This window comes from Zootoca vivipara, chromosome 2 (assembly GCF_963506605.1).
Source record: "Zootoca vivipara chromosome 2, rZooViv1.1, whole genome shotgun sequence".
Lineage (NCBI taxonomy): Eukaryota > Metazoa > Chordata > Lepidosauria > Squamata > Lacertidae > Zootoca > Zootoca vivipara.
Genome location: NC_083277.1, coordinates 111175430 through 111199366, shown reverse-complemented (window position 1 = coordinate 111199366; position 23937 = coordinate 111175430). Strand labels below are relative to the sequence as shown.

Below are 23937 nucleotides of genomic sequence, written 5' to 3'. Positions count from 1 at the left end.
GACAGGCGGGGGTGGGGGGGAAGCGGAGATCGTTCTCCGCTCTCCGCCCACCCCCGCCTGTCACCGAAGATCGGCGGGCGCTGTTTGCTGGGCTTGACAAGCCCGGCAAACAGCGCCCGCCGATCTTCGGACCTGTCCTGTGTGACAGGCGGGGGTGGGGGGGAAGCGGAGATCGTTCTCCGCTCTCCCCCCACCCCCGCCTGTCACGGAAGATCGGCGGGCGCTGTTTGCTGGGCTTGACAAGCCCGGCAAACAGCGCCCGCCGATCTTTGGACCTGTCCTGTGTGACAGGCGGGGGTGGGGGGGAAGCGGAGATCGTTCTCCGCTCTCCCCCCACCCCCGCCTGTCACCAAAGATCGGTGGGCGCTGTTTGCTAGGCTTGACAAGCCCGGCAAACAGCGCCCGCCGACCTGTGCTGTGTGACAGGCGGGGGTGGGGGAGAAGCGGAGATCGTTCTCCGCTCTCCCCCCACCCCCGCCTGTCACCGAAGATCAGCGGGCGCTGTTTGCTGGGCTTGACAAGCCCGGCAAACAGCGCCCGCCGACCTGTGCTGTGTGACAGGCGGGGGTGGGGGAGAAGCGGAGATCGTTCTCCGCTCTCCCCCCACCCCCGCCTGTCACCAAAGATCGGCGGGCGCTCCTTGCTGGGCTTGACAAGCCCGGCAAACAGCGCCCGCCGATCTTCGGACCTGTCCTGTGTGACAGGCGGGGGTGGGGGGGAAGCGGAGATCGTTCTCCGCTCTCCCCCCACCCCCGCCTGTCACCGAAGATCGGCGGGCGCTGTTTGCTGGGCTTGACAAGCCCGGCAAACAGCGCCCGCCGACCTGTGCTGTGTGACAGGCGGGGGTGGGGGAGAAGCGGAGATCGTTCTCCGCTCTCCCCCCACCCCCGCCTGTCACCAAAGATCGGCGGGCGCTCCTTGCTGGGCTTGACAAGCCCGGCAAACAGCGCCCGCCGATCTTCGGACCTGTCCTGTGTGACAGGCGGGGGTGGGGGGGAAGCGGAGATCGTGCTCCGCTCTCCCCCCACCCCCGCCTGTCACCGAAGATCGGCGGGCGCTGTTTGCTGGGCTTGACAAGCCCGGCAAACAGCGCCCGCCGACCTGTGCTGTGTGACAGGCGGGGGTGGGGGAGAAGCGGAGATCGTTCTCCGCTCTCCCCCCACCCCCGCCTGTCACCAAAGATCGGCGGGCGCTCCTTGCTGGGCTTGACAAGCCCGGCAAACAGCGCCCGCCGATCTTCGGACCTGTCCTGTGTGACAGGCGGGGGTGGGGGGGAAGCGGAGATCGTTCTCCGCTCTCCGCCCACCCCCGCCTGTCACCGAAGATCGGCGGGCGCTGTTTGCTGGGCTTGACAAGCCCGGCAAACAGCGCCCGCGTGCACTTTATTAAAAAATAAGACATCCCTCAAAAATAAGCCATGTCGTGTTTTTTTGAAGAAAAAATTAATATAAGACATGACTTATAATATGAGAAACACGGTACTATTGCTGGTTGTGGGGCTGTGCTGAGAGAGAGTAGTTTATAACAGCTCTGCATTGTAGTCCACAGTTAATGTTACAGGTCAGAGCTGGAACTGAGGCTGGTTTCGATTCTTAAGTCAAACATCCTCCATATTTATCTGTTTTACATATTTATATTCTACTGAATATTCATAATGTCTAAAATGTCCTGTAGTTTGCAGCAATCTGGTTAAATTGTCCCCTCAGTTTTCCTTCCCAATCTAAGGGCTCATTCATACTTTGGCTTGTTCCATGCCTAGAAAGCAGGAGTCCTAGAGGTTTTCTGCTTGCCCCATGCTTTCTCAGCATGGATCCGAGCAGTTTTGCATTCGCCTCACAGCTTTCCCCTGGAAAACACATGCTTTACCACTGAATCAGAGCAAATGGCAATTCAAGGAAAACTCAGGTGCCATTTGGTCTGATTCAGCAGTAAACTTCAGGTTTTCCTGAGGAAAGTGGCAACGCACTTGGAGGTGTGGAGAAGCCCTCAGTTTCATGCAGAAGGACTGTGCTCAGTTGATCTGCTTGCACACAAGTTACACTTCTAAATATTCAAAACAAAACCCCTTTCCTCCACACAAACTAAGATCCCAGTGTGAAAGAGTAGCGGCTCCCATTTTTGCTGCTACCTGTTCTTTTTTGGGGAGGGTACCCATTGTCCATATGCAGGCACACTAAAATGTTGACTTCCTCAATTGTTTTCTATGGGCAGCTCTCAATTCCACATTGGTGAAGGTGTTTTGTGTTGTTTTTTTAAGTTGTATTGCAAACCAGAAATTTGAGGCATGCATCTCTCTTCTGTTTTCACATCTCTGTGAGCTAGGCACAACCTTCTGGGACAGTGAGCACAGCACCAATCAGATCCTGTGAAGGAACCAGAAGGCGAAGCTAACTTGGCCATTTTTGACTGGGGATGGGGAGGGGAAGCCCAGCAGCAAAGCAAACTGTTCACCTAATTCGCAAAGCTATAAATAAGTAAGCAAGCAAGTTGGCCGGGCCAGGAAAAAATGACCTTGCCCTCTGCTTTTGTGGCCGTTGGCCACAAAGCACAATAATAAACAAACAAACCAGGTAGTGGTTTGTTTGTTTTTGGCTAAGCAGCTCGCAAACCTTGACGCAAGACTGGCCCTGCAGTCAGATCAGTTGAATTGCCCCTTGCAACTACCTAGGGTAGTACAATAAAGAATAGCTAAAACTTACACTTCTATCAAGCTATACGCCGGCTCCGTCAGCCAATAATGCGAGATGAGCGCGCAACCCCAGAGTCGGTCACAACTGGACCTAATGGTCAGGGGTCCCTTTACCTTTACCTTTTTACACTTCTATCACAGGTGCTTCCAGGAAGCCCACAAATACAACATGAAGTTACTGTCAGCACTCTTGCTTGCCAGTCCACAAGATAACAGGTGTTCGGAGCATGCACTCGCTAAACCTGAACATTGCATCAAACCTTCACTGCAGAAGAGGGAGTTTCAGGAAGCTTTGCTTGCCAATTCAGAGGGCTTCTGGGGGCAAGAAAAGTTGGACCGGCTGGAATCATCTCTTCTGCTCAGCCATTAAAGGCACAAGGACCCAATATTCTCTTGCTTTTGATGATGTTAGTTACATAACTTGGTGTGCTCCTTAACTCCCATATTTATGGATGTATTCACAATAACAGATCGCTGCTGGGACTGCTGTGCAGCCCTGCTGTTGTAAGGCTTTTGCTTGGCCAGTGGCAGTTTGGTGTACAATGGTTGCATGACCCAGCATGCTGTTTTCCTTGGACTGCTTGAATAGTTCAGGAATAGAGTATAACTCCTGTTCTGCTGGGAAGAAATAGCTGTGCGATTCCCTGCTGTCATGCCGTCACCTAGTACCTATTGCCAGGGGCATTGGAATATCGTGCCTGGGATCGAAACGGGGAGAGAGAACAATAATGTACTCCTCACTGAAGCAGGGTGGATAAAAATCCATTAAAAATTACAATGATCAGATTTTTAAAAACTAAACCTGAGAGGTTTAACCCCCCCTCCCCTCCAAAGTTTAAAGTTGGCATTTAACCCAGTTGTATTAACTGTGCAATCATATTCATTGCAGTGGGAGAGGCCGTCGATACCATATAACACTGGTCCTGAAAGACCTACATTGGCTCCCAGTACGTTTCCGAGCACAATTCAAAGTGTTGGTGCTGACCTTTAAAGCCCTAATCGGCTTCGGCCCAGTATACTTGAAAGAGCGTCTCCACCCCCATCATTCAGCCCGGACACTGAGGTCCAGCACCGACGGCTTTCTAGCCGATTCCCTCACTGTGAGAAGTGAGGTTACAGGGAACCAGGCAGAGGGCCTTCTCAGTAGTGGTGCTCGCCCTGTGGAACGCCCTCCCATCAGATGTCAAGGAAATACCGCTAAACAACTGTCTGACTTTCAGAAGACATCTGAAGGCAGCCCTGTTTAGGGAAGTTTTGAATGTTTAATGTTTTAAATATTCTGTTGGGAGCTGCTCAGAGTGGCTGGGGAAACACAGCCAGATGGGTGGGGTATAAATAATGTTGTTGTTGTTGTTGTTGTTGTTGTTGTTGTTGTTGTTTCTGTGTTTGTTTGTTGTTATTCATGTCTACTCAGACATACAGGGGGTTGGACTGGATGGCCCTTGTGGTCTCTTCCAACTCTATGATTCTATGATTCTATATGTACCACTGAATTGAGCTGGGCTTTCTCCCAGGTCTGTGGCCATAGGACTGCAGCCTGAATATCTCTTTGCAATAATGACCTCATTTAAAATCAAATCTGACTTTAACATAAACCAGCATGTTAAGCAGAGCAATCCGTACTGGGGCAGAGAACAGAGGGATGGGCTAGAGCAGAACAGTGAATCCTACTGGCTTGTGCTGGTCAGGACAGTCTATGCCAGCTCCAGGCTGGTGGTAGAGGTCCTGAAGAACAGGTCCCTTGGCGAGATTCCCATGGGTTTAGATTCTGCGGATCCCCACCCTGAAAGGCACGTTGGGGCCTTCTGCTGGCTACTTCTTCCCATCCATCTGGGTGGTGCTGATATTTCCACCACAGGGGAGGTCAGCGGAGAGGCAACTATGCACTGTCCAGTCCCACAGCCACATCAACATGGAGGGTGTGCATGCGTGCGTGCTGGAATTGCACCGAAAGTCTGCCTTTAAAAACCAAACCCATGAGTACGATGGCCAGATGCATTGTTCAGAAGAGGGGAGCTTCAGCAGTTGTAGCGTACATGACAGCTATTAAAGGTACAGGAATCCTATCTGGTTTTGCATCTGGCCACCCTAGAGACAGGTAAACAGAAATCCATTCATTTTCACCATTGCTCATATTGTCTCTAATCAATCAATCAATACGTCCAAAGGTGTTTGTTTATGCGCCTAGATTGTATAAAGGTTTTATTCTGTGTTAAACCAATACATTTTAATTATCGTGGTAGTCGTATAGTAATTATTATGGTAGTATACATACAATTGTTCAAAAAGTATAACTTGCACAATAGAATTTTTTTTGTTTTAAATCAGTTGTTCAAATTGATACATTTTTCTTGGTAATTACAGCATGGATCAAAATCACATTTGTTTTAACTCACCCACCCTGCGCTGATAAGGTGGGGCTAACAGCGCAGTAGGAAAGTGTTTTGCTGTGGGACTTATTTCTTGAGGACTATCGCTTGAAAAGTTAGTTGCAAATGTGCCTCCATAATAAGGATGTTTAAAAGTGATAAAGGTACATTTTTCTATTCTTTTAGTGGATGGTTAGCAAGCAGGGTGGGCGTTCTGGTCCTTGCTAGTGAATTCAAGGACACGTAATCAGGGTGTAGCAGTGAATTAAAAAGAGCCTACAAAGTTCTTTTGCGTTGCCTCTGCTGTCCTTGCATGTGGGTTTCCCCTCCACTCTGACTTTGCTGATGCTCCTCTGTCTGTTCCTACCCTTTCCGATCCCAGCTTAGGCCTCTCTCTTGAGCGTTTAGCAGCAGGCCTGCTGGATAGCATAGCAGTTTTGCAATATGAATACCCCACCCAAAATTGTCCCAGTGGGCAGGGCAGACTCAGTGACTTCAGCAGCACTTAGCAAATGAATGATGGGAACGGAGCGTCTCCATGCACAGCCAAACACATGTGCATCTTGTCTAGTCCCACACATGCCCCGGAGCAGAGAAATGACTTTGAATGCTCAACAGCCCAGTATTTTAGACTCCCTTCCCCTCCTCCTGCAGTCACAAGACCTTGACAGCGGCCTGAGGAACGGGTAATGTTCTGAGACGCCACAAGGATCTCGGCGAAGAGGGTTGATCTGCTGTAGGAAGCAAGCTCTGAAAGATAGAAGAAATAATACTTAGTTGTTCCTCACGCGTGGAAAAAGGAAATGAAATATGGAATGATATGGATAAGATTGCCAAGGTATATACCAGACCCGCTTTTGTATCATTAACAGCAGCTTGATCTGCAGACATTGGCAGGTGATAATGTTTATCAAAGTCCTGTAAAAAGAAGCAGCTGCTTATTTTTGCAGAACAAGCTTCTGCTAAAGGTGCAGGGAACAGGCCAAGCCAGTTTTTTTTTCTGGCCAGTTGGCAACTTTCGTCTTCAAGGGGCTTTCCAAATTATTTTTCAAAAAGATTTTATTCAAAAGGCATAAGGGCATATCTTCATTCCAAACATACCTCGGTTTCCATGCAACTTTAACTATCTTAGCTTTCCCTAAAGGATCCTGGAAATTGTTGTTTGGTGGTGTTCTGAGAATACTGTTGCCCGTAACCCTATTTCATAGAAGTACAATTCCTAGGATTGACTGGCAAGAGGAAATGAGTGTTGAATCCACTTGTATGAACCCCAGTTTACTGCCGAAAGCATCATAACACATCTTTTTTAAAGGGGCTGGAATAGTATAGCAGAAGAGCTTTTTTTTAAAAAAGAAAAGAAAATATCAAAATGGTATGGGCAGGAGGGGATGTGTGGCTTATGGGACATTCAGATACTGTAAGCAATTTAAAAAAATAAACTTTATCAGTGTTTTCCTCAAAGGGGTAAATCTGGATTAAATGGGGGAAATGCAGGCTGGCATTTTGATGTCAGTGATGTGTGGATGCTGTGAAAAAAGTTGCTTGCCTGAGGAGTACCCATCCCACAATAAAAACCCATCTGGAAGCACCTTTGGTATCAGGAAACAATGTTGTACATAGCAATCACCAATAAGAAAGGTGAAATAGGTATTGTTAGAAGTTAATGATAATTTAATTAAGAAGTAAGATATAGATAGAATATAAAAGGATAAGATGTAAAAGGTAGAGAAATAAGGCAATATTAAATTAATAATTAGAAATTATATAAGATTTAGAGTTTACTACAGATGATATGTAAAGAATTGCAGGAGGAAGGAGGAAGCCAATAGATTAGAAATAAGGGTTATAAGTTAGAATTTTTGTTTTTATATTTTTTGTATTTTGTATCTTTTGTGTTTTGTATCTTTGTATGTTTTTGTTGTTTGAAAATCTTTAATAAATACATTTTTTAAAAAAGAAAAGAATGGACATGCTAACTAAAAGAAGTATTAGATTTTTGCAGCAATAGTAATAAAAATACATTGTTGTTCAGGGTACTGAGAAAGTCTTTTGTTAGTTGAAGAAAAGGATTGCCTACAAACACCCCGAGATGAGAATGTTCCAACTAAATTTGCTTGTTGACTGGCGTGATTATGACATCAAAGGTGGCTTGGCCAATGGTAGAGAGGCAGCTTCCCCTTCCTTTTTGTGCTCTCTTCTCTGACGGCGGCAGTGTTGGGGGGCTTTTGTTGCATTCAGGGGTTAAGATCCATTGGGAGGGTGGAACTTCTGATCATCCTGGATGAGGAAACCTCCTTACTTCTCCCCATCAGGGGACTGAAGGCAATTGATCAGGGACCTCTTTTGGCCAGGAAGGGTGGGATGAGGGAGAAGGACTCAAACTTGGCATAGGCCACCCTGATCTCACAAATGCATGTCGGTTGGTTGATTTTAAAGTAGGGGTGAAAGAAGAGAGGAGATGCTGCTTAGCCCTGTCATCTTTGTCCCAAAAGCCTCTTTATCTGATGCTGCCCAAGACTGGCTGCACCTCAGAGAGCTTGTGCAAAAAGGAGACAATTGAGCCTTCTGTCTTCCACCTACTCCCTCTCTCTGCAAGGCATCCTGCACGTGTATCTCACAGTTGCAGCTCTCTTTTTTTATATACCCTAGAAAGTCATAAGTTTAGGAGGAAGTGAAAAGAGATCTGAGTGGGGGCAATTTGGGTTCCACGTTGCTACTTCCATGCCCTTGGAAGTCTAGTCCTATTAGCAAGTTTTACTATATGCTGCCCTAAATCTTTTTGACCTTTCCCCGTAATTCATCTGCACCTTCCCGCAGTCCCAGACCCTCATTTTGTTCTCTTCCTTTGCCCTGCAGCCTTATGTCTCAGTGGCCCAGCAGATGGCACCCCCGAGTCCCAGTGGCAGCAGCAACAACAACAGCAGCAGTAGCAGCAGCAGTGGGCCAGGCGGCGGAGGCGGCGGAGGGGACCAGCTGAGCAAAACGAATCTGTACATCCGGGGCCTGCACCCGGGTACCACAGACCAGGACCTTGTCAAGCTGTGCCAACCGTAAGTTACTGGGATGAAGAGACACGGGAGGGCGGTGTCATGCTGTAAACGGAAGCTGAAAAGAATCGGGTCAATAATTTATTGCCCTCCCAACCATCTCCATGGCAACCCCTCCCCACCCCAAGTGAAAACCCCAGTCGTAGAGAAGATGCTTTCATCAGCCCCTCTAAGGTCAGGGTTCTCAAATGGAGGCATTAACATTTAAGCTGCCCAAAACGTATTCCCTGCAAGACAGACATCGGCAGTAAACGGCTTTCAGAGATTCCTCCTATGCTTACAAGGGGTGGGGGTGACCGAGTTAGATCCAGCGGGACCTCATGGGCCAACAGGAGGGATTTTAGGGGAAGCAACAACCACAAGAGATCCAGTAATATCACTGCTACTGACAGCATGCTGGATAGCTCAGCTGGTTAGAGCGTGGCGCTGATAACGCCAAGGTTGCAGGTTCAATCCCTGTATGGGACAGCTGCATCTTCCTGCAATGCAGGGGATCGGACTAGATCATCCTCAGGGTCCCTTCCAGTTCTTCAGTTCTATGATTCTATGTGGATTAGGAGGAGAAAGGATCGAGTCTGCAGCTTAGGGGTTGGGGGTTGGTTGTGGCCAAAGGAGGTTGCTATAGGGAAATCTGCTAAATCAGTAAGGAAGCCTTAGTTATACAGTAGTAGGCCAGGGCAGGCCAGATCCAGGTCATGCTTGCTTATTAGAGCAAACAGAGAATTAGAGCAATTCTGGTGTTGCCTACAGATCTCCCTCTGCCTGCCTGCCTGTGTGTTCTTCTGGTTTATTTTCCCTCTTGACTCTCTACACCTTTGCCTGGCCCCACCCTTCAACTAAACTGGAGCCAAGTCATCAGTGGATAGGTTGGCTGGCACTTTGCTCCTGGCCCATTGTGGAGAGGTCATGGGCTAGAACAGGCATTCCCAAACTGCGGCCCTCCAGATGTTTTGGCCTACAACTCCCATGATCCCTAGCTAACAGGACCAGTGGTCGGGGAAGATGGGAATTGCAGTCCAAAACGTCTGGAGGGCCGAAGATTGGGAGTGCCTGGGCTAGAAGAAGCACAAACTGCTTTCGGCTGTGCCGTTTGCACCTTTCTGATGAGGCCCACTTTATGCCAGTTCTTAAATGCGAGGATGGCAAATGGGCAGCAATGGAATCTGTATCCTCACCTTCAGTCCAGGTTTTACAGTCCCTACCAACCCCTTGTGAAGGGGAGCACCTCCAGGCACAACAAGCTATTTTAACTACGATTATATATTTATTTATACCCCACCTTTTTTCCTTGATGGGACTCAAGTTGCCTTGCGTATAAAAACGAGAACCGCTTGAAAACATAGGAAAGACATTTAAAAAAAACAACTCAACATTGTTAGATGTGAAACTATATGCATGTATGAAATCTATTAAAACCATACAAATAATTACAATAAAAACAGCGCGGCACCAGCCTTTCCATTAAAAGCAGTTGGTTCCCAAAAGCCGGCGGAAGGACAACAAGGAGGGAGTCAGTAGCTTTTCCAGGGAGGGAGTTCCAGAGACTGGGAGCAGCCACCGAGAAGGCCCTCCCCTGCATCCACACCAAATGTGTCTCAGAGAGTGGTGAGACTGAGAGAAGGACCTCCCCCCAAAGATTTCCAAACCAGGGCAAGTTCATATGAGGAAATATGGTCTTTCGGGTAGCTTGGACCTAAGCTGTGTTGGGCTTTATAGGTCATAATTGCCCCCGGAATTGCCAGTGAAGCTGTTGTTGGATGGGACCAATAAAGCTGACCAGGGGCACTTCCGGACTGTTGCTACCTATTTTGCAAGTAGGATTTGGTCGCATGGGGCCAACTGAGGTTGCACATTTGAAGTGGATTTAGTGCTTTTGTATAACAAAGCCGCTCCCTTGCCCCCGCCACCCCAAAACTAGATTTTCTGTGGAAAGGAAAACGCCAGGATACCGCACTGGAAAGTGCAGTATAGCAATTACTTGATGCAGTGTCATATAACCTCCCAGCAAACTCTGTGCAAGCAAATCAGGATGAATGCTCAGTAAGCAGGTTGTCTGGAAGCAACCCATATTTGAGACCCTGCAACCCCTGTGGCATAACATGCCTCCTGGTGAGCACACCTCCTTGCCCCCGCGATTGAGGGAGCCGGGGCTGCGAGACGTCAGCAGGATGCGTGCAGACGCTGGCGGGGGGGGGGGGTACTCATGATGTCAGAACGCCCCGTGGCTTGCGGAGTGACGCAAGCACACCTTTTGGAGTGCGCACATGGCTGCCAGGGAATTTTGAGGGGGGCCGGCCCCTTCCTTGAAATCTTTTTCAGGGCCCTGCCAGATGGGACGCCTGTCTGCCAGGGGTGACCTTTGGGCAATCTTGTTACCCATCACCGATGCTCCAAGGACATAAATAAGCCCAGTCACAGCTACAGCAGTTTCTGTTGTTCCAGCTTTGCTGTCCTGTTTTGGGGGCTCTTGTGGACCTCAGCAGTTGTCTGTCTAATACCCTAACTCTGAATGGGGGGGGAAAAGTCATTTCTTTGGCTTACCGTACCCCTGATCTCATGAGTGGCCATGTGAAGATAGCTGTACCCCAAGTAGAGATTACTGCAAGGGATTTTTTTTGCGGGCGGTGGCAATTAGGGGGCCTACTAGTGTGCACATTCACACAGAGAGTACTGCAGTTATGTATTGACATAGAGATGCCTGCGTATTTATGTTCCCTGCCATAGCTTGCCCCGATCCCACTTTTCCTTGCCTGCAGAAGACTGAAATAGGCTAGAGTGCTTAAAGCTAAGTGGCTAGGAGGGGCGGGCAGGGGGCTGTTCCTCTCTTACCTCAGCTCACCCCAGCCTGGAATGCTAGATCTGGCCCCAAAGCCACACTTGACAAACACGCCTCCTTCGAAACCAGGAATCTGCCCGGGCTGAGTGTTGAGGGAAGGGATCTCTGCAAGCTGCTTGTGAGCAGGGGGCGGGGGGGGGGGAGAGGAGATGGGGAAGGGAATGGGGCCTAGAAGTTGAATGCTGGTAGTGGCTTGGAGCTGAGGATTCCTGGTTTTTGCCACTGCCTTGCATCACTTGCGTGCGGCGCCCCTGCCGCCTCTCGGTTCCCACATCTGCAAAGCAGCAGCCTCCGCCGCCGCCGCCACCGCCCTCCCTGAGCTTGGAGTTCTCATCGCTGCAACCACAGCGTTCAAGTATGATCCATTCTGCTCTTGAAACCCCGCAGCTGGATTCCCCTGTGTGCTGGCTGGGAGGCGCCAGAACTTGGCTGTTCTTGGCGCCGGTCGGATTTCCTGGGCTTGTCCTTTCCTGGGCAGGAAATCCTGCTCAGGGTGAGCAGGAAGCATGGAGCGGGGGTGGGGTGGGGTTGGAGGGGGCAGCTGGGACGGACTCTGAAGGGTTCAGCGTTGGGGGGAGGGGAAGGAGTATTGGACTCAAGTCGCCTGTTTTGGGAAAGGCTGACCAGTTTTTGGTGGCTGCGTTCACACCGGGTTTTTTTGCAATAGGTTGGATATGTTTAAGTAGGCATCCCCAAACTGCAGCCCTCCAGATGTTTTGGCCTACAACTCCCATGATCCCTAGCTAAGAGGACCAGTGGTCAGGGATGATGGGAATTGTAGTCCAAAACATCTGGAGGGCTGAAGTTTGGGGTTGCCTGTGTTTAAGGCTGCAATCCTGTATACATTGAGCGGCGCTTTCTAAATAAACGCTTTGTGTCCGTAAGGCAACGACCCTGGGAGAGTCTCCAGCTGAAGTCAGTGGAAATTACTTCTCAGTAGCCATGCCTGAGATTGGACTGCACCCTCACTTCATATAACAGTAGTATAATAGTAGTTGGAAAGAATGTCAAGGGGTACAAAACTTTCCTGGCCAGAGAAGTCAACCCCAGCACTGCTAAGACAATTTTCAGTAGCTCCAGGGCTCTCTTATTCTTGCCTTGGGGCATTCTGGAAGGATGGACAACCCATTTAAGGCACTTTGAATGTTCTGATTATTTTAAAGCAGATCGCTATAAAGGCATTTTGCATGTTCGCATTGAATATACCGTACATAAGAGCTACAACCTGAACTCTGTGCCTTCTAAATGCCTACGATCGAATCATGTAACAGTGGGATTTTAATATCTGGTGAGGGATTTTAGAAAGCAACAGCAGCACCCCCATACTTCTACACCAAGGAAAGTCCAATTTTAAAACCTCAGTGTTGTAAATTTGCATACATTGATTGCTTTGCATAATTTATTCCGCTTTGGCCGGCAACTGTCTTAGGTGTTCCACATCACTCCTTGTTCCTCCCTCATAGCAGGCAGAAAAGCCGAATAAATTATGCACGGTAATCATAATTAAGATGCTTGAATTTGGCATTTCCTGGTCTTAGAAGTCTCCTCCTCCCTGTTATTTGTTGGGCACGGCTTGTGCTTTGTTGTCGCTGGTAACCTGCCCCAAAGTCATCCATCACCACCTTTAGGGCTCACGCTGGCTTAGCCCTGCTCCCTTCGTGTGGTGTGCCAGGGTAATGAGTCTACCACCTGCCAGCGACATACCTTTCCTAATCAGCACCTGTAACATTTTAAGGGGAGCTCCCTGGCACATACCCATTACACGTTTACAGACCTCAGATGTTGGGAGTCTTCACCAGGAGACGTATGACCAGCCAGTAGGCCTCAATGATACATATATTTGCTCAGGACCAGTATGTGGGGGCAGACTGCGATGACAGCTTCACTCAGTGGTTTATCGCTGGCAAAACCATCACCCCTCTTGAGTCCCTCTGCCTCCAGCACCCAGTGAGCTGAGGGAGAAACAAACTAGCTGGCTGCTGGAGGCAGAGGGACTGCTTGCATGCCATTAGGAGGGGGATCGGGGCTGGGAAGGCGTGGATAGGGTGGTTTTGCACCCTGCACCTTGCAGACTTCGCCCGGGCGGGTGGGCTGCGTCATTCCTCCTGGAATGAACGAGCCCCCCCCCCCGGGAGAAGAGAGACAGTGCACCCACACGGGCGAAGGCAGTCAAATGCACGGAGCCTGACAGGTTCCGTACGCTTGGCTACTGCCGCTTGGTCCATCTTTGGGGAGTGGGGGAGCAAGTGGAAAGGTAGCTCGCCCGCCCCCCATGCCAGCAAAGGCAGAGGGAGCTTGGCCAAGGAGCCCCAAGGTCCTTGCTGCCCCAGCGTGAGCAGCTGGAGCCTCAGGGCTTGCTCAGCTGTGGGGAGAAGCAGGAGCCTTTCCACCTCCCCCAGCTGAGCAGCAGCCTGGGGGCCAGCTGTATTGGCCATAGCCTGCGAGGCGCTGCGGTGAAAGCGCCTCAGCTCCCACTTTGAGAGCTGCGGCAGTTTCCCCCAGCATCTCACTGGCTGGAGCCAATGCAGCTTTTTTTCAACATTGGGGTATATCGCTAAACCACGTTGTTTGGCTGGTGATAATGTTGGAAACCCAACATCGCCCAGCCCTGCTAGCCAGCAGCAAACCTGCCTGCCATGTAAAGTGACATTTGGCCCATACTCAGGCCTCTGTCTAGCAGCTGTTGCTTGTCTGCCACTTTTCCTCCCCTAAACCGCACCTTCAGTGGTTGCACAATAGGAATTGTAGTGATGGGGGGAAAGCAGCCGCCTACAGAATGTATTAATGTTCTTCGGATTTCTAGAAGAGGGCAAGGCCTTACCCAGTAGAGACATGGTTTCTTGGCCGGCTTTTGAGGCCTGTTTAGAAATGCAGCACTATCTCAGATTTCTCCCAACGGGATTGCTTAGGCCTGCACAAACCACTAGACGCTTGGAGCTTATTGGACTGCGCAGCAGGGAAGGAAGGAAGGATGTGGCATATTTTTGGATGTTGGCTATTAACAGCAACGGCATTAATTCCACCATGTGCCTTTGTGCCCCACAGATATGGCAAAATTGTCTCCACCAAGGCCATCCTGGACAAAACGACCAACAAATGCAAAGGCAAGTGCAGATTCGGGGTGGGGTGGGGTGGGGTGGGGTGCGGCCAACTGGGTGAGGGGAGCACAGTGCTGCAGCGTTGAGAAGGAAAGGGCGTATGGGGCTGGAATTGCAGCTAGGGGCACATGGGGTTTTGCTTGTGGTTTTGGAGAGGGAGAGCTAAGAGGCCGGAGTGCTTCTCTGCATCCTTTACCCGATTGGACCGAGCCTTCTCCCCAAGAAAGATACTTTTCCCCGCACAAGTTCACTCAATCTCAAGGGGTGCAGGTTTGGCTGGGAGGGGGCTCACAACTCTGGAAAGGAAAGAGGGGTGAGGGAGAGGAAAGGATGAGCATTAGATTCTGGAGCCAAGTTTCTGGGGAAAGATTGGTTCTGCCTGGGAGCTGGGGCTGGGTTATCTGTGTGTGAGGGAGGTGCCAGTGGGGGGGTGGGGGTGGGGTGGGGAGTGGAATTCCTGACATGCCAGACATTGCTGAGGGATGGGTGGGGGGGGGGAGGGAGGAAGCAGCATCCACTCAGAACAGAGGCTTGGAGAGGGGAAGGGGAATCGCTCTGCGGTCTTCCTGACAGTGAGAGGCGGGCTCTCCCCCCCTTGCTTTCCTGCTAATGTTTGCTAACCAACCAGGTAACACAAGCTCAGCATTGCCTGCTCAGAATTCATCCGTGGCATGCTGGAGGGTGTGGCACTGCAAGGTAATGAAAAGTGTGTGCATATGTGCACATGGTGGGGGGAAGGTCAGGGAAAGGGGTCTACCGTGCCATAGACATATTTTTTTGGGGGGGGTGCCTCTAGGCCATGCTAGCTAGTAGAAAGCTGAGAGATTCTCTGCATAGGCTGTTTCTCGCATCTTCAAAGCAAAGATACGCAAGGCCTGTCCTCTTATTTCCATCTTCTTAATTTCTGCAGGCTATGGCTTTGTGGATTTTGATAGCCCCACGGCTGCCCAGAAGGCAGTGACTGCACTCAAAGCCAGTGGGGTTCAGGCCCAGATGGCCAAGGTAAGACTTGTGCCCCAGCACCAATGGGGGGAGATGCCGGTCCTTCCTTTGTCAGGAGAGAGAGGGCAGCCTCTGGGCTGCAGTTCAAATCCCAGGCCAGCTCCCTACATAATGCAGCCAACATGCACAGTGCAAGTATGTCTTTTTAAACATCTGTGTACATGTGTTCAGCAACTGTGATTGGCTCAGGCTTCCCAGCTTGCATATATATATATATATATATATATATATATATATATATATATATATGGTTTTTAAATGAATCGTCCACACTGTGTAGCGTTGTAATACTTGCATGCATGCAACAGACATAGCTGTCTTGTCTGCTGCCTGAGGGCCTAACCACACTTCTGCTTGTCCCAGGCCTAGAAAGCATGGGTATGAGTGGTTTTCCACCTGTCCCACATTTTTCTAGGCACAGGTCCAGGGTGTTTTGCAACTTTCCCCTAGAAAACATACTCTTTGCAGCTGAATTGGAACAAACCTGTATTATTCCTGCATTGCAGGGGGGTTGGACTAGATGGCCTTTGGGTTACCTTCCAACTCTACAGTTCTGTGATTCTGTGATTCTATGAAATAGCAACCTGATTGCCGTTTATAGTGGTAAAGAGTGGGTTTTCCCAGGGAAAGTAGCAGGCCAAACAGAGCTTCGGACGAGCGCTAATTCTCTGTATGAAATCATGGGTCCCTCTGACACGCATAAATCCTAAGCCTTAAGCTGCCCTATAATATCCCAGTAGTGTGTTTCCTGACAGGGCTCTGCAGGGCGCAGACTGTGATCACGGACCAAATTCTGTGCCTTGCCTCCTTCTTAGACGTTGAGAGTCTTTGTGATAGGACTGAGGTTGGGAAACGGCCAGTCTCGTGAGCTGAGCAGGCTACGAATTTGGGAAGGGAAGGGGCAGCCTGAAAGGAACGAGTCCCCAGGGACGGGATGGACGATTGCTAGGCAACAGCCTGACTTTCTTGTTTCCATAGCAACAGGAGCAGGATCCCACCAACCTCTACCTGTCAAACCTGCCTCTGGGCATGGACGAGGCTGAATTGGAGTCAATGCTGAAGCCCTTTGGACAAGTCATCTCCACACGCATCCTTCGCGACGCCAGCGGCACCAGCCGGGGGGTCGGCTTTGCCAGGTCAGGGGAGGGTGGGCTTCCTCTGTCTACAGCCAGACTCCTTTGTGCCCCAGCCCTTGCCGGGGTCTGGCTTCTTACTCATGTGACCTCGCCTCACACAATGGTGGCGGCTTGTGCCGGTATGCTCCCCGAGGCAGGCGTGTCTGTGCACCTTCCCATGCAGACATGTGCTCACTTGCCTCTGTCGCTGCGCCGCTCTGCTTTCACGGAGACCCAGAAATCACTGGCCACACAGAGGCTAGCAAGCCCACACCTGGCAGACGTCTTGACCTAGACGCCTTTGTCCAAGCGTTTGTTTCCACTAAGGGCTTTTGCACAGGGACTTGCTAGGACAAACGCTCCCTTATGTATGGAAGGTTTGCAGATATGCTGAGCAAACACACGCTCCCTCACCTGGGGGAATGTTTGCATGTCTGGATGGTGATTATTAAATGCAATTAGTTTACCGTCCTATACCCATAGGTCTCAGGGCAGTTCGCAGCATGAAACCACAATATAAAAACACAAAATACATAATGAAAATAAAAAGAACAACCCAATAATGCCCCCCTCCCCACCCAACACATTTTAAAAGGGCACCTGATGTTGATCAACCAAAGGCCGACGGGTCAAAGGGGAACATTTTTGCCTCGCACCTAAAGGTGTATAATGAAGGCGCCAGCAGAACCTCCCTGGGGAGAGCATTCCACAAACGGAGCCACTGCACAGAAGGCCCTGTTCTCATGTTGCCACCCTCTGGAGCTCTCGTGGAGGAGGCACATGAAGAAGGGCCTCAGGAGGAGATGATCTTAGGATCTGGGCATGTTCATATGGAAAGAGGCGGTCCTTGAAGTATTGCTGTCCTGAGCCATTTAAGGGTGTATAGGTCAAAACCAGCACTTTGAATTGGAAAACTAATTGGTAGCCAGTGCAGTCAAACCAGGATAGGTGTAATACGCTCAAACCGTCTTGAGCAAGTTGGGTGCTGAATTCTACACTAGCTGAAGTTTCCAAAACGTCTTCAGAGGCAGCCCTACATATAATGCATTGCAGTAATCTAACCTTGAGGTTACATAGGTTTGTCTGTTTCTTGCTCCCTTGGATCCACATCCCTGTGTCGTGTTTTCCCACATGCATGCAGCAGCCATATTGTTTAGTGCAGGAGTAGGAACACTAGAGGTTTCTGGATTCCAGCTTCCATCATCTCTCCAACCATTGGGCATGCTGGCTGAGGTTGATGGGAGTTGGGGGCCTAGCAACATCTAAGGGGCAACAGGTCCCCACCCCTGGTTTATTGCAACATGCTGTGTGACTCACAATATTGAGTTTTTCAATCAATCCCCTTTCTGCAAATGCCGAACACCACTGCAAGGTATTTGCCAGGCTGCAAAAGTACTTTTAGGCAGACATACCCTGGTGGTCTTCATCTGCTCAGACACATCTGGGTGGACACAGCCATCTCAGTTCCCACATTCCCTGCTTCCTGTACTAGCTGGGACAGCTGCTCCTGTTCTGTCCTACAACGCCCCCTGCTGCCAGGTTTCCACTTTACACCAGATGGGGCTTGGCTCCTCCTCCTCCAACCAGCACCACTTTGCAGCTTTCTCTCATCATCAACAACATACCCAAGGAGGGCACTTTGGATTGCACCATTCCCTAAATTAGAATTGGGAATTATACCTTAATAATGGCTACTTTATTCTCTAGCGAGCTGTTGGCACCGGACATCATTGTTCCTGATGCGATAGGAAATTCGGATGGTTTTACACATAATTTCCAAGTGGGCATCCTCCTCCAATATGTCCAAGCCAATTATTCTCTTGCACCCCCTTGTGGCAGGGAATGAGGAACTGCAAATCCAGTAGCTCTTCAAAGCTAGAAGGGAATAATAATGATAGTAACAATGTGTGCAGTTATCATAGCACACCAGTGTATAAACACTTGCCAACTTTGCAGCAGCTCTTTGCAGCATTGGATTTGATGCATCTGATTGCCTGGAGATGAAAGTGATTCTAGACAGGTGCTCAGTCCCAAAATGGAATGAATCGCAGTTATTTGGGCTTTCCAGGCCTGTTTCAATCATAAGTCTTGAGCTCTTGGATTTAGGTTTAAAGAAATCTTCATTGCACAACTTTTCCAAGTGGAATCTGCAGGCAGGGTCCTAAAGAATCATGTCTGTGGGTTAGATTCTGGTCAAGTCACATAGAAAGCTGATTCCTGTCTAACTTTTCTTTACATATGTGCTCACTGAATCACTTTTAACATGTGAATCCTTGAGCGGAAAGGAGGTAGAAACTGGTTGTAAGATAGAAGTGTTCTACCTAGGATTGCTAGCTAGTTTTCCTGTCAAGCAGAAATTCAGCAACTAGAGATTTTCCATCTCTACACATCTCCCTTGGGAAAAGCTTTACTGTTGAATTCCTCTCTCACACACAGCCATTATATAGGCACAGAAGCCCTGATGTAATAAGGTGGGTGACAGCTCTTAACATCCTGAAGTTTAGTCAGAATCTCCTTTCTAGTAACCTGAAGCCATTGGTTCCAGTCCTACCCACCGGAGCGGGAGAAGAAAACAAGCTTGCTCCATCTTCCATGTGACAGCCCTTGAGATATTTAAAAACGACTATCATATCTCCTCTCAGTCTCCGCTTTACCAGGCTTAACATACCCAACTCCATCAACCATTTCCCTCCAGACCCTTGATCATCCTGGCCGCCCTACTTTGCAAACATTCCAGCATGTCCATATCCTTCTTAATTTTGTGACACCCAGAACTGGACACAGTACTCCAGGTGTGATCTGACCAAGGCAGAATAGAGCTGGACTATGACTTCTCTAGATCTGGACACTAGACTTCTGTTGATGCAACCTAGAACAGCATTAGCTTCCCCCCCCCTTTATGCCACTGTTGCTTCACGTCTGTAGGAATCTCAGCATGACCCAGAGCAGGCTATAATTTTGCAATAGGTGTGGCCCCTCTGCTTAGATTGACACCCTCCCCAGCCCAGCATCACCAATTGTTTCTTTTCCGCTTCTTCCCCCAGGATGGAGTCTACAGAAAAGTGTGAAGCTATCATCACGCATTTCAATGGCAAATATATCAAAACACCTCCAGGGGTCCCAGGTAAGAAGCACCCTTGGCTATGAGGGTTGAGTGGGGGGTGGGATCCTGGCAGCTATCTCAGGAGGGTGTGTGGACTGCGCTTGTGAGGAACAGTAAGGAAGAATTCTGAGCCATTTTCTGCAGAGTCAAGCGATAAAGCTTTTCCGATGCTGTATTGTTTTGCAGTGCAGTTGGGAAACTGCATGTTGTGATTCCCCCTCACAAAATGCTCCTTTCACTTTGCAGCACCTCCAGATCCATTGCTTTGCAAATTTGCTGATGGCGGCCAGAAGAAGCGCCAGAATCAGGGCAAATACGTACAGAACGGGCGAGCTTGGCCACGGGAGAATGACACGGTAAGGGAGGGGGCAGCAGTGAATGGGGGGGGGAAGGCTACAACAGTCAGAGACCAGCCCATTAGCCACATGCGGCAGTCAGTCTGAAGCTCAACAACCCTCTCGTTTGAACATTTTGCTGCATGTGTGAAACTGCAAAAACAGAGTGATTGTCACACTCCTGGCTGGCTATTTCGTGCGGCTGGTGGATGGCCTTTGGTTTAGTGGGCTGGCCATAGGTTGTGCAGGCTTGGGGATTAGACATTCTCTTTAGGGCAGGGGTGAGGAACCTCTAGTCCACAGGCCGAACATGGCCTGCCAGGGCTCCCCATTTTTTGGAAGCCACGCCCACCTGCCCTACACCTGAGATAATACATGACGTCAGCTGTGGGGCAGGTAAGAGTGGAACTTCAATTCAGAGCTTAAAGTGAGCTCATTTTGTTCCTTTGATGGAGCAAAGTGCGCTCCCAGCCCCATCAGTTGATCATGAGAGTGTGCTTTGATTAAGGAAGGTAAAGCTGTTTCCATTCAGTGGAAACCGCTCCTCCTTCCCAGTACTGCTCTTTGAACGTCCAGAAACCAAATAGGCAGTGCTGGGCTGTATGAAAGCCCTTCACGAACTCTTTAAGTCTTCAATTTTTGGAGGTTTAAGGAGTATCACCACACTGCTTACAAAGGGCTTTCAAACAGCCCTGTGCTGTGCTTTGAAGTCCCGACAATTGGGGCTTCAAAGTGCAGAATTGGTGGACATTACTACTAGGACGCCCGGTAATTGACAGGGGGACACCCACCTGCCCAATTTGGCCTGCCACGGGTTGGGGAGATTAGGATCTGGCACACTGGACAGAGAAGTTTCCCCGCCCCTGCTTTTAGGGCCCTGGCTGGCTGCAGGAGTTTGCCTGTGAGTCTACTTGAGGTGGCATCATCAGGGCTTGCAACCTGCCCCTAGGAAGGCACAGAAGCAGTTGCTGATTGGTTGAGCTGGGATCTTAGTGGGTCAGGAGAATGGGAGGAGCCACGTATGAACTGTCTTAATATTTCCATGCAGGGTGGGATGACCTTGACCTATGACCCCACAACGGCGCTACAAAATGGGTATGTCTTCTGTTTCTTTCCCTGTTTCTTCGCATTGTAACCAAGAAATAGTTTGGTAGGGGATCTGGTCATAGCCTTCGAGGAGACCTGGCAGAATAAGATCTGCATGTGTGTGAGGCTATGGGAAGGGCTGGACATTCAGCCTCCTCTGAAGCTGTACGAAGTGCTTTAACAATTTCTCCTCATACCCTCTGCAGGTTCTACACAACACCCTACAGCCTGGCCCCTAACAGGATGATTGCCCAGACTGCGCTCTCTCCTTATCTCCCGTCACCTGTTTCTTCCTACCAGGTACTTCTCTCTCTCTTATCTCCAGCTTTGGATGTGATCAGCACAGGCCTTGATTTAAACCTTTACTGTCATAGATCCGTTTGGTGCATAGGGGTGTGAGCTGCAAATCTGGAAGCCTTTGCTTCAAATCTCATCTCAGCCACTTATCTCTCAGCCCTTTCTCTATCAGTGATATAGGGATAATAAGACTGGCCGACTTTTAAGACCTTTTTCAAGAATTACTAAGTGAAATGTAAAATAAAAAAATTCCTTCAGTAGCACCTCAAAGACCAACTAAGTTTTTATTTTGGTATGAGCTTTCGTGTGCATGCACACTTCGTCAGATACACTGAAACAGAATCCACCAAACCCTTAAGTATATTCAGGGGGTGGGGGTGATGGGAATGGGTGATGGGCTGATGGGAGTGGTAAACCTGTAGATGGCTGTTAACAACTGCTGATGGCTGCAATTGGTCCTGCGGGGGAAAAGCAAGGGCTGAGGCGCTAAAGAAAGCTTGATCATGCATAATGAGATAAGAATCCTATGTCTTTATTCATCCCAGGTGGCTCCATGGTTTTAAGCTTGGTAATGAGTTCCAATTGAGCAACTTCTCTTTCCAGTCTGTTCCTGAAATTTTTCTGTAATAAAACAGCTGCTTTGAGATCTTGTATAGAATGTCCTGGGAGATTGAAGTGTTCTCCTACTGGTTTTTCAGTCTTATGGTTCCTGATGTCAGATTTATGTCCATTTATCCTTTGGCGTAGGGTTTGGCCTGTTTGTCCAATACTGTATAGAGAGCTGAAGGGCACTGTTGGCATTTGATGGCATACACAATGTTAGAAGATGAGCAATTAAATAGTCCTGAGATGGTATGGGTATTAAGTGAAATGTGTTACTGATAACTATCTACTTCTATTACTCTCTCTAGGTTCACAGCCCGTCATGGATGCACCATCAGTCATACCTCATGCCGCCCACGGTGAGACCCCCTTCCTCCCATAATATCCACCTGGAGTTCTTGTCTAAGGGCTTTTTTTTTTTTTGCAAGTAACACCCTTTTTGTTTGGAACATAAATTTATTTTGATGCAGAATGCAGAGCAGAAGAGCCAGTTTAAAATCAAACGTATGTGAAGTTTGTATTTTGCAAATGCAGGAGAGGCAAGAAGTCATCTAAGCATCACATGAGAGAGCAACATAAAGCTTGAGAACCTTGTCCAGTTATGGTCCAGGATATTAGACGACACCTCCTTTCCCCAAGGCTGACTAGGTATCCTCTGCACCCAGAAAGCTGAGGGTACCATGATGAATGTAGAGAAAACTTACAGCCAGCATACGCCACCTAATTATTTTACATCACAGAGGCTTCTTCCTTTGTAATAATAATAATAATAATAATAATAATAATAATAATAATAATAATAATTTTATATCCCGCCCATCTAGCTGGGTTTCCCTACTCTGGGCAGCTCCCAACAGAATATTAAAAACATCATAAAACATGAAACATTCAAAACTTCCCTAAACAGGGCTGCCTTCAGATGTCTCCTAAAAGTCAGATACAGTGGAACCTTGGTTTACACCTACCTCTGTTTATGAACGCCTCCGTTTACGAACGCTGCTGACCCGGAAGTGTTTACATCCGGGTTCCGCAGCGTCGGTTGCGCAAATCGCTTCTGTGCAGCTCGCGCATGTGCAGAAGCGCTCTATTGGCGCTTTGCGCACGCGCAGAAGCGCACCTTCAGGGAGCGAATGCCACCGTTTACGAACGCCTCTGTGGAACGGATTGCGTTCGTAAACCGAGGTTCCACTGTAGTCGTTTATTTCCTTGACATCTAACAGGAGTGCTTTCCCCAGGGCGGGCGCCACTACTGAGAAGGCCCTCTGCCTGGTTCCCTGTAACCTCACTTGTCCCAGTGAGGGAACTGCCAGAAGGCCCTCGGAGCTGGACCTCAGTGTCCGGGCTGAATGATGGGGGTGGAGACGCTCCTTCAGGTCTACCAGGCCGAGGCCATTTAGGGCTTTAAAGGTCAGCAGCACCAACACTTTGAATTGTGCTCGGAAACGTACTGGGAGCCAATGTAGGTCTTTCAAGACCGGTGTTATGTAGTCTCGGCGGCCGCTTCCAGTCACCAGTCTAGCTGCCGCATTCTGGATGAGTTGTAGTTTCCGGGTCACCTTCAAGGGTAGCCCCGCATAGAGCCCCACCTTTAACTGCTGCCAGTGTCTCCTCTGCCATGAGTTATTCCAGGCCCTTTATGGACACTTCCCTCTCTCCATCACCTTATTCCCACAATTTTTTTTCTTTACCCCCCCCCCCTTGTCATTGTTGCCAAGCAGGGCACAGTGCTGACACCTACCATGGACCACGCGATTTCCATCCAGCCCACTTCCATGATGGGGCCCCTAACTCAGCAGCTGGGCCACTTGTCCCTCAGCAGTGCTGGCACGGTAAGAGTCTTCTTCCACCTCCTCTAGCCTTCCCCCTTCTCAGAGGGGCTTTTGCCCTCGTCCCTGTGCCTCTTTGACGTCTCCTCTCCCTCCGTCCCACCAGTACATGCCAGCAGCAGCTATGCAAGGAGCCTACATCCCCCAGTACACACCTGTGCCTTCCTCTAGTGTTGCAGTTGAGGTAAGAGGCCCTTTTGTTATTTCTCCCTAAGTTGAGGGTGCATGCTAGGCACCAATATAAGACACACACACACACACACACACACACACACACACCACAGCTGGGAACTGCTTTATTATTACTGATCATTATTATAAACGTTATTTCTAGACCGTTCTTCATCTGACAATTGCAGGGCAGAATCCTACACAAAATACTATACAGTGGTACCTCGACTTACGAAGACGACCCGCTCTGCGGCCATCTTCGTAAGTCGAAGTCTTCGGTGGTTGAAGCGCCGCTTCTGCGCAGGCGCGAAGCGTGATTTCGTGCTTCTGCGCATGCGACGACCACGCGCGCCGCTTTGA

At 49.3% G+C, this 23937-nt stretch overlaps 1 protein-coding gene and 1 non-coding gene across 3 annotated transcripts in view; both read left to right on the top strand.

The window, feature by feature from the left end:
* Positions 1-23937, top strand: part of RBMS2 (RNA binding motif single stranded interacting protein 2) — a 78443-nt gene that overhangs the window by 43762 nt on the left and 10744 nt on the right. Inside the window, exons 1-12 of one of the 2 annotated variants that reach the window (XM_060272034.1) lie at positions 4053-5896; positions 7915-8108; positions 13987-14045; positions 14950-15041; positions 16020-16177; positions 19201-19280; positions 19506-19615; positions 20643-20689; positions 20887-20980; positions 21889-21939; positions 23299-23409; positions 23513-23590. In XM_060272034.1, coding sequence (XP_060128017.1) covers positions 5879-5896; positions 7915-8108; positions 13987-14045; positions 14950-15041; positions 16020-16177; positions 19201-19280; positions 19506-19615; positions 20643-20689; positions 20887-20980; positions 21889-21939; positions 23299-23409; positions 23513-23590 — 1092 coding nt within the window. In that variant the 5' untranslated portion in view covers positions 4053-5878. Of the gene's footprint in view, positions 1-4052; positions 5897-7914; positions 8109-13986; positions 14046-14949; positions 15042-16019; positions 16178-19200; positions 19281-19505; positions 19616-20642; positions 20690-20886; positions 20981-21888; positions 21940-23298; positions 23410-23512; positions 23591-23937 lie in introns of those variants that run through there. The other variant, XM_035103592.2, reaches the window with a different exon arrangement.
* On the top strand, positions 8497-8579 carry TRNAI-GAU (transfer RNA isoleucine (anticodon GAU)). Its single transcript has one exon. It is a non-coding gene; the product is annotated as a tRNA-Ile (tRNA).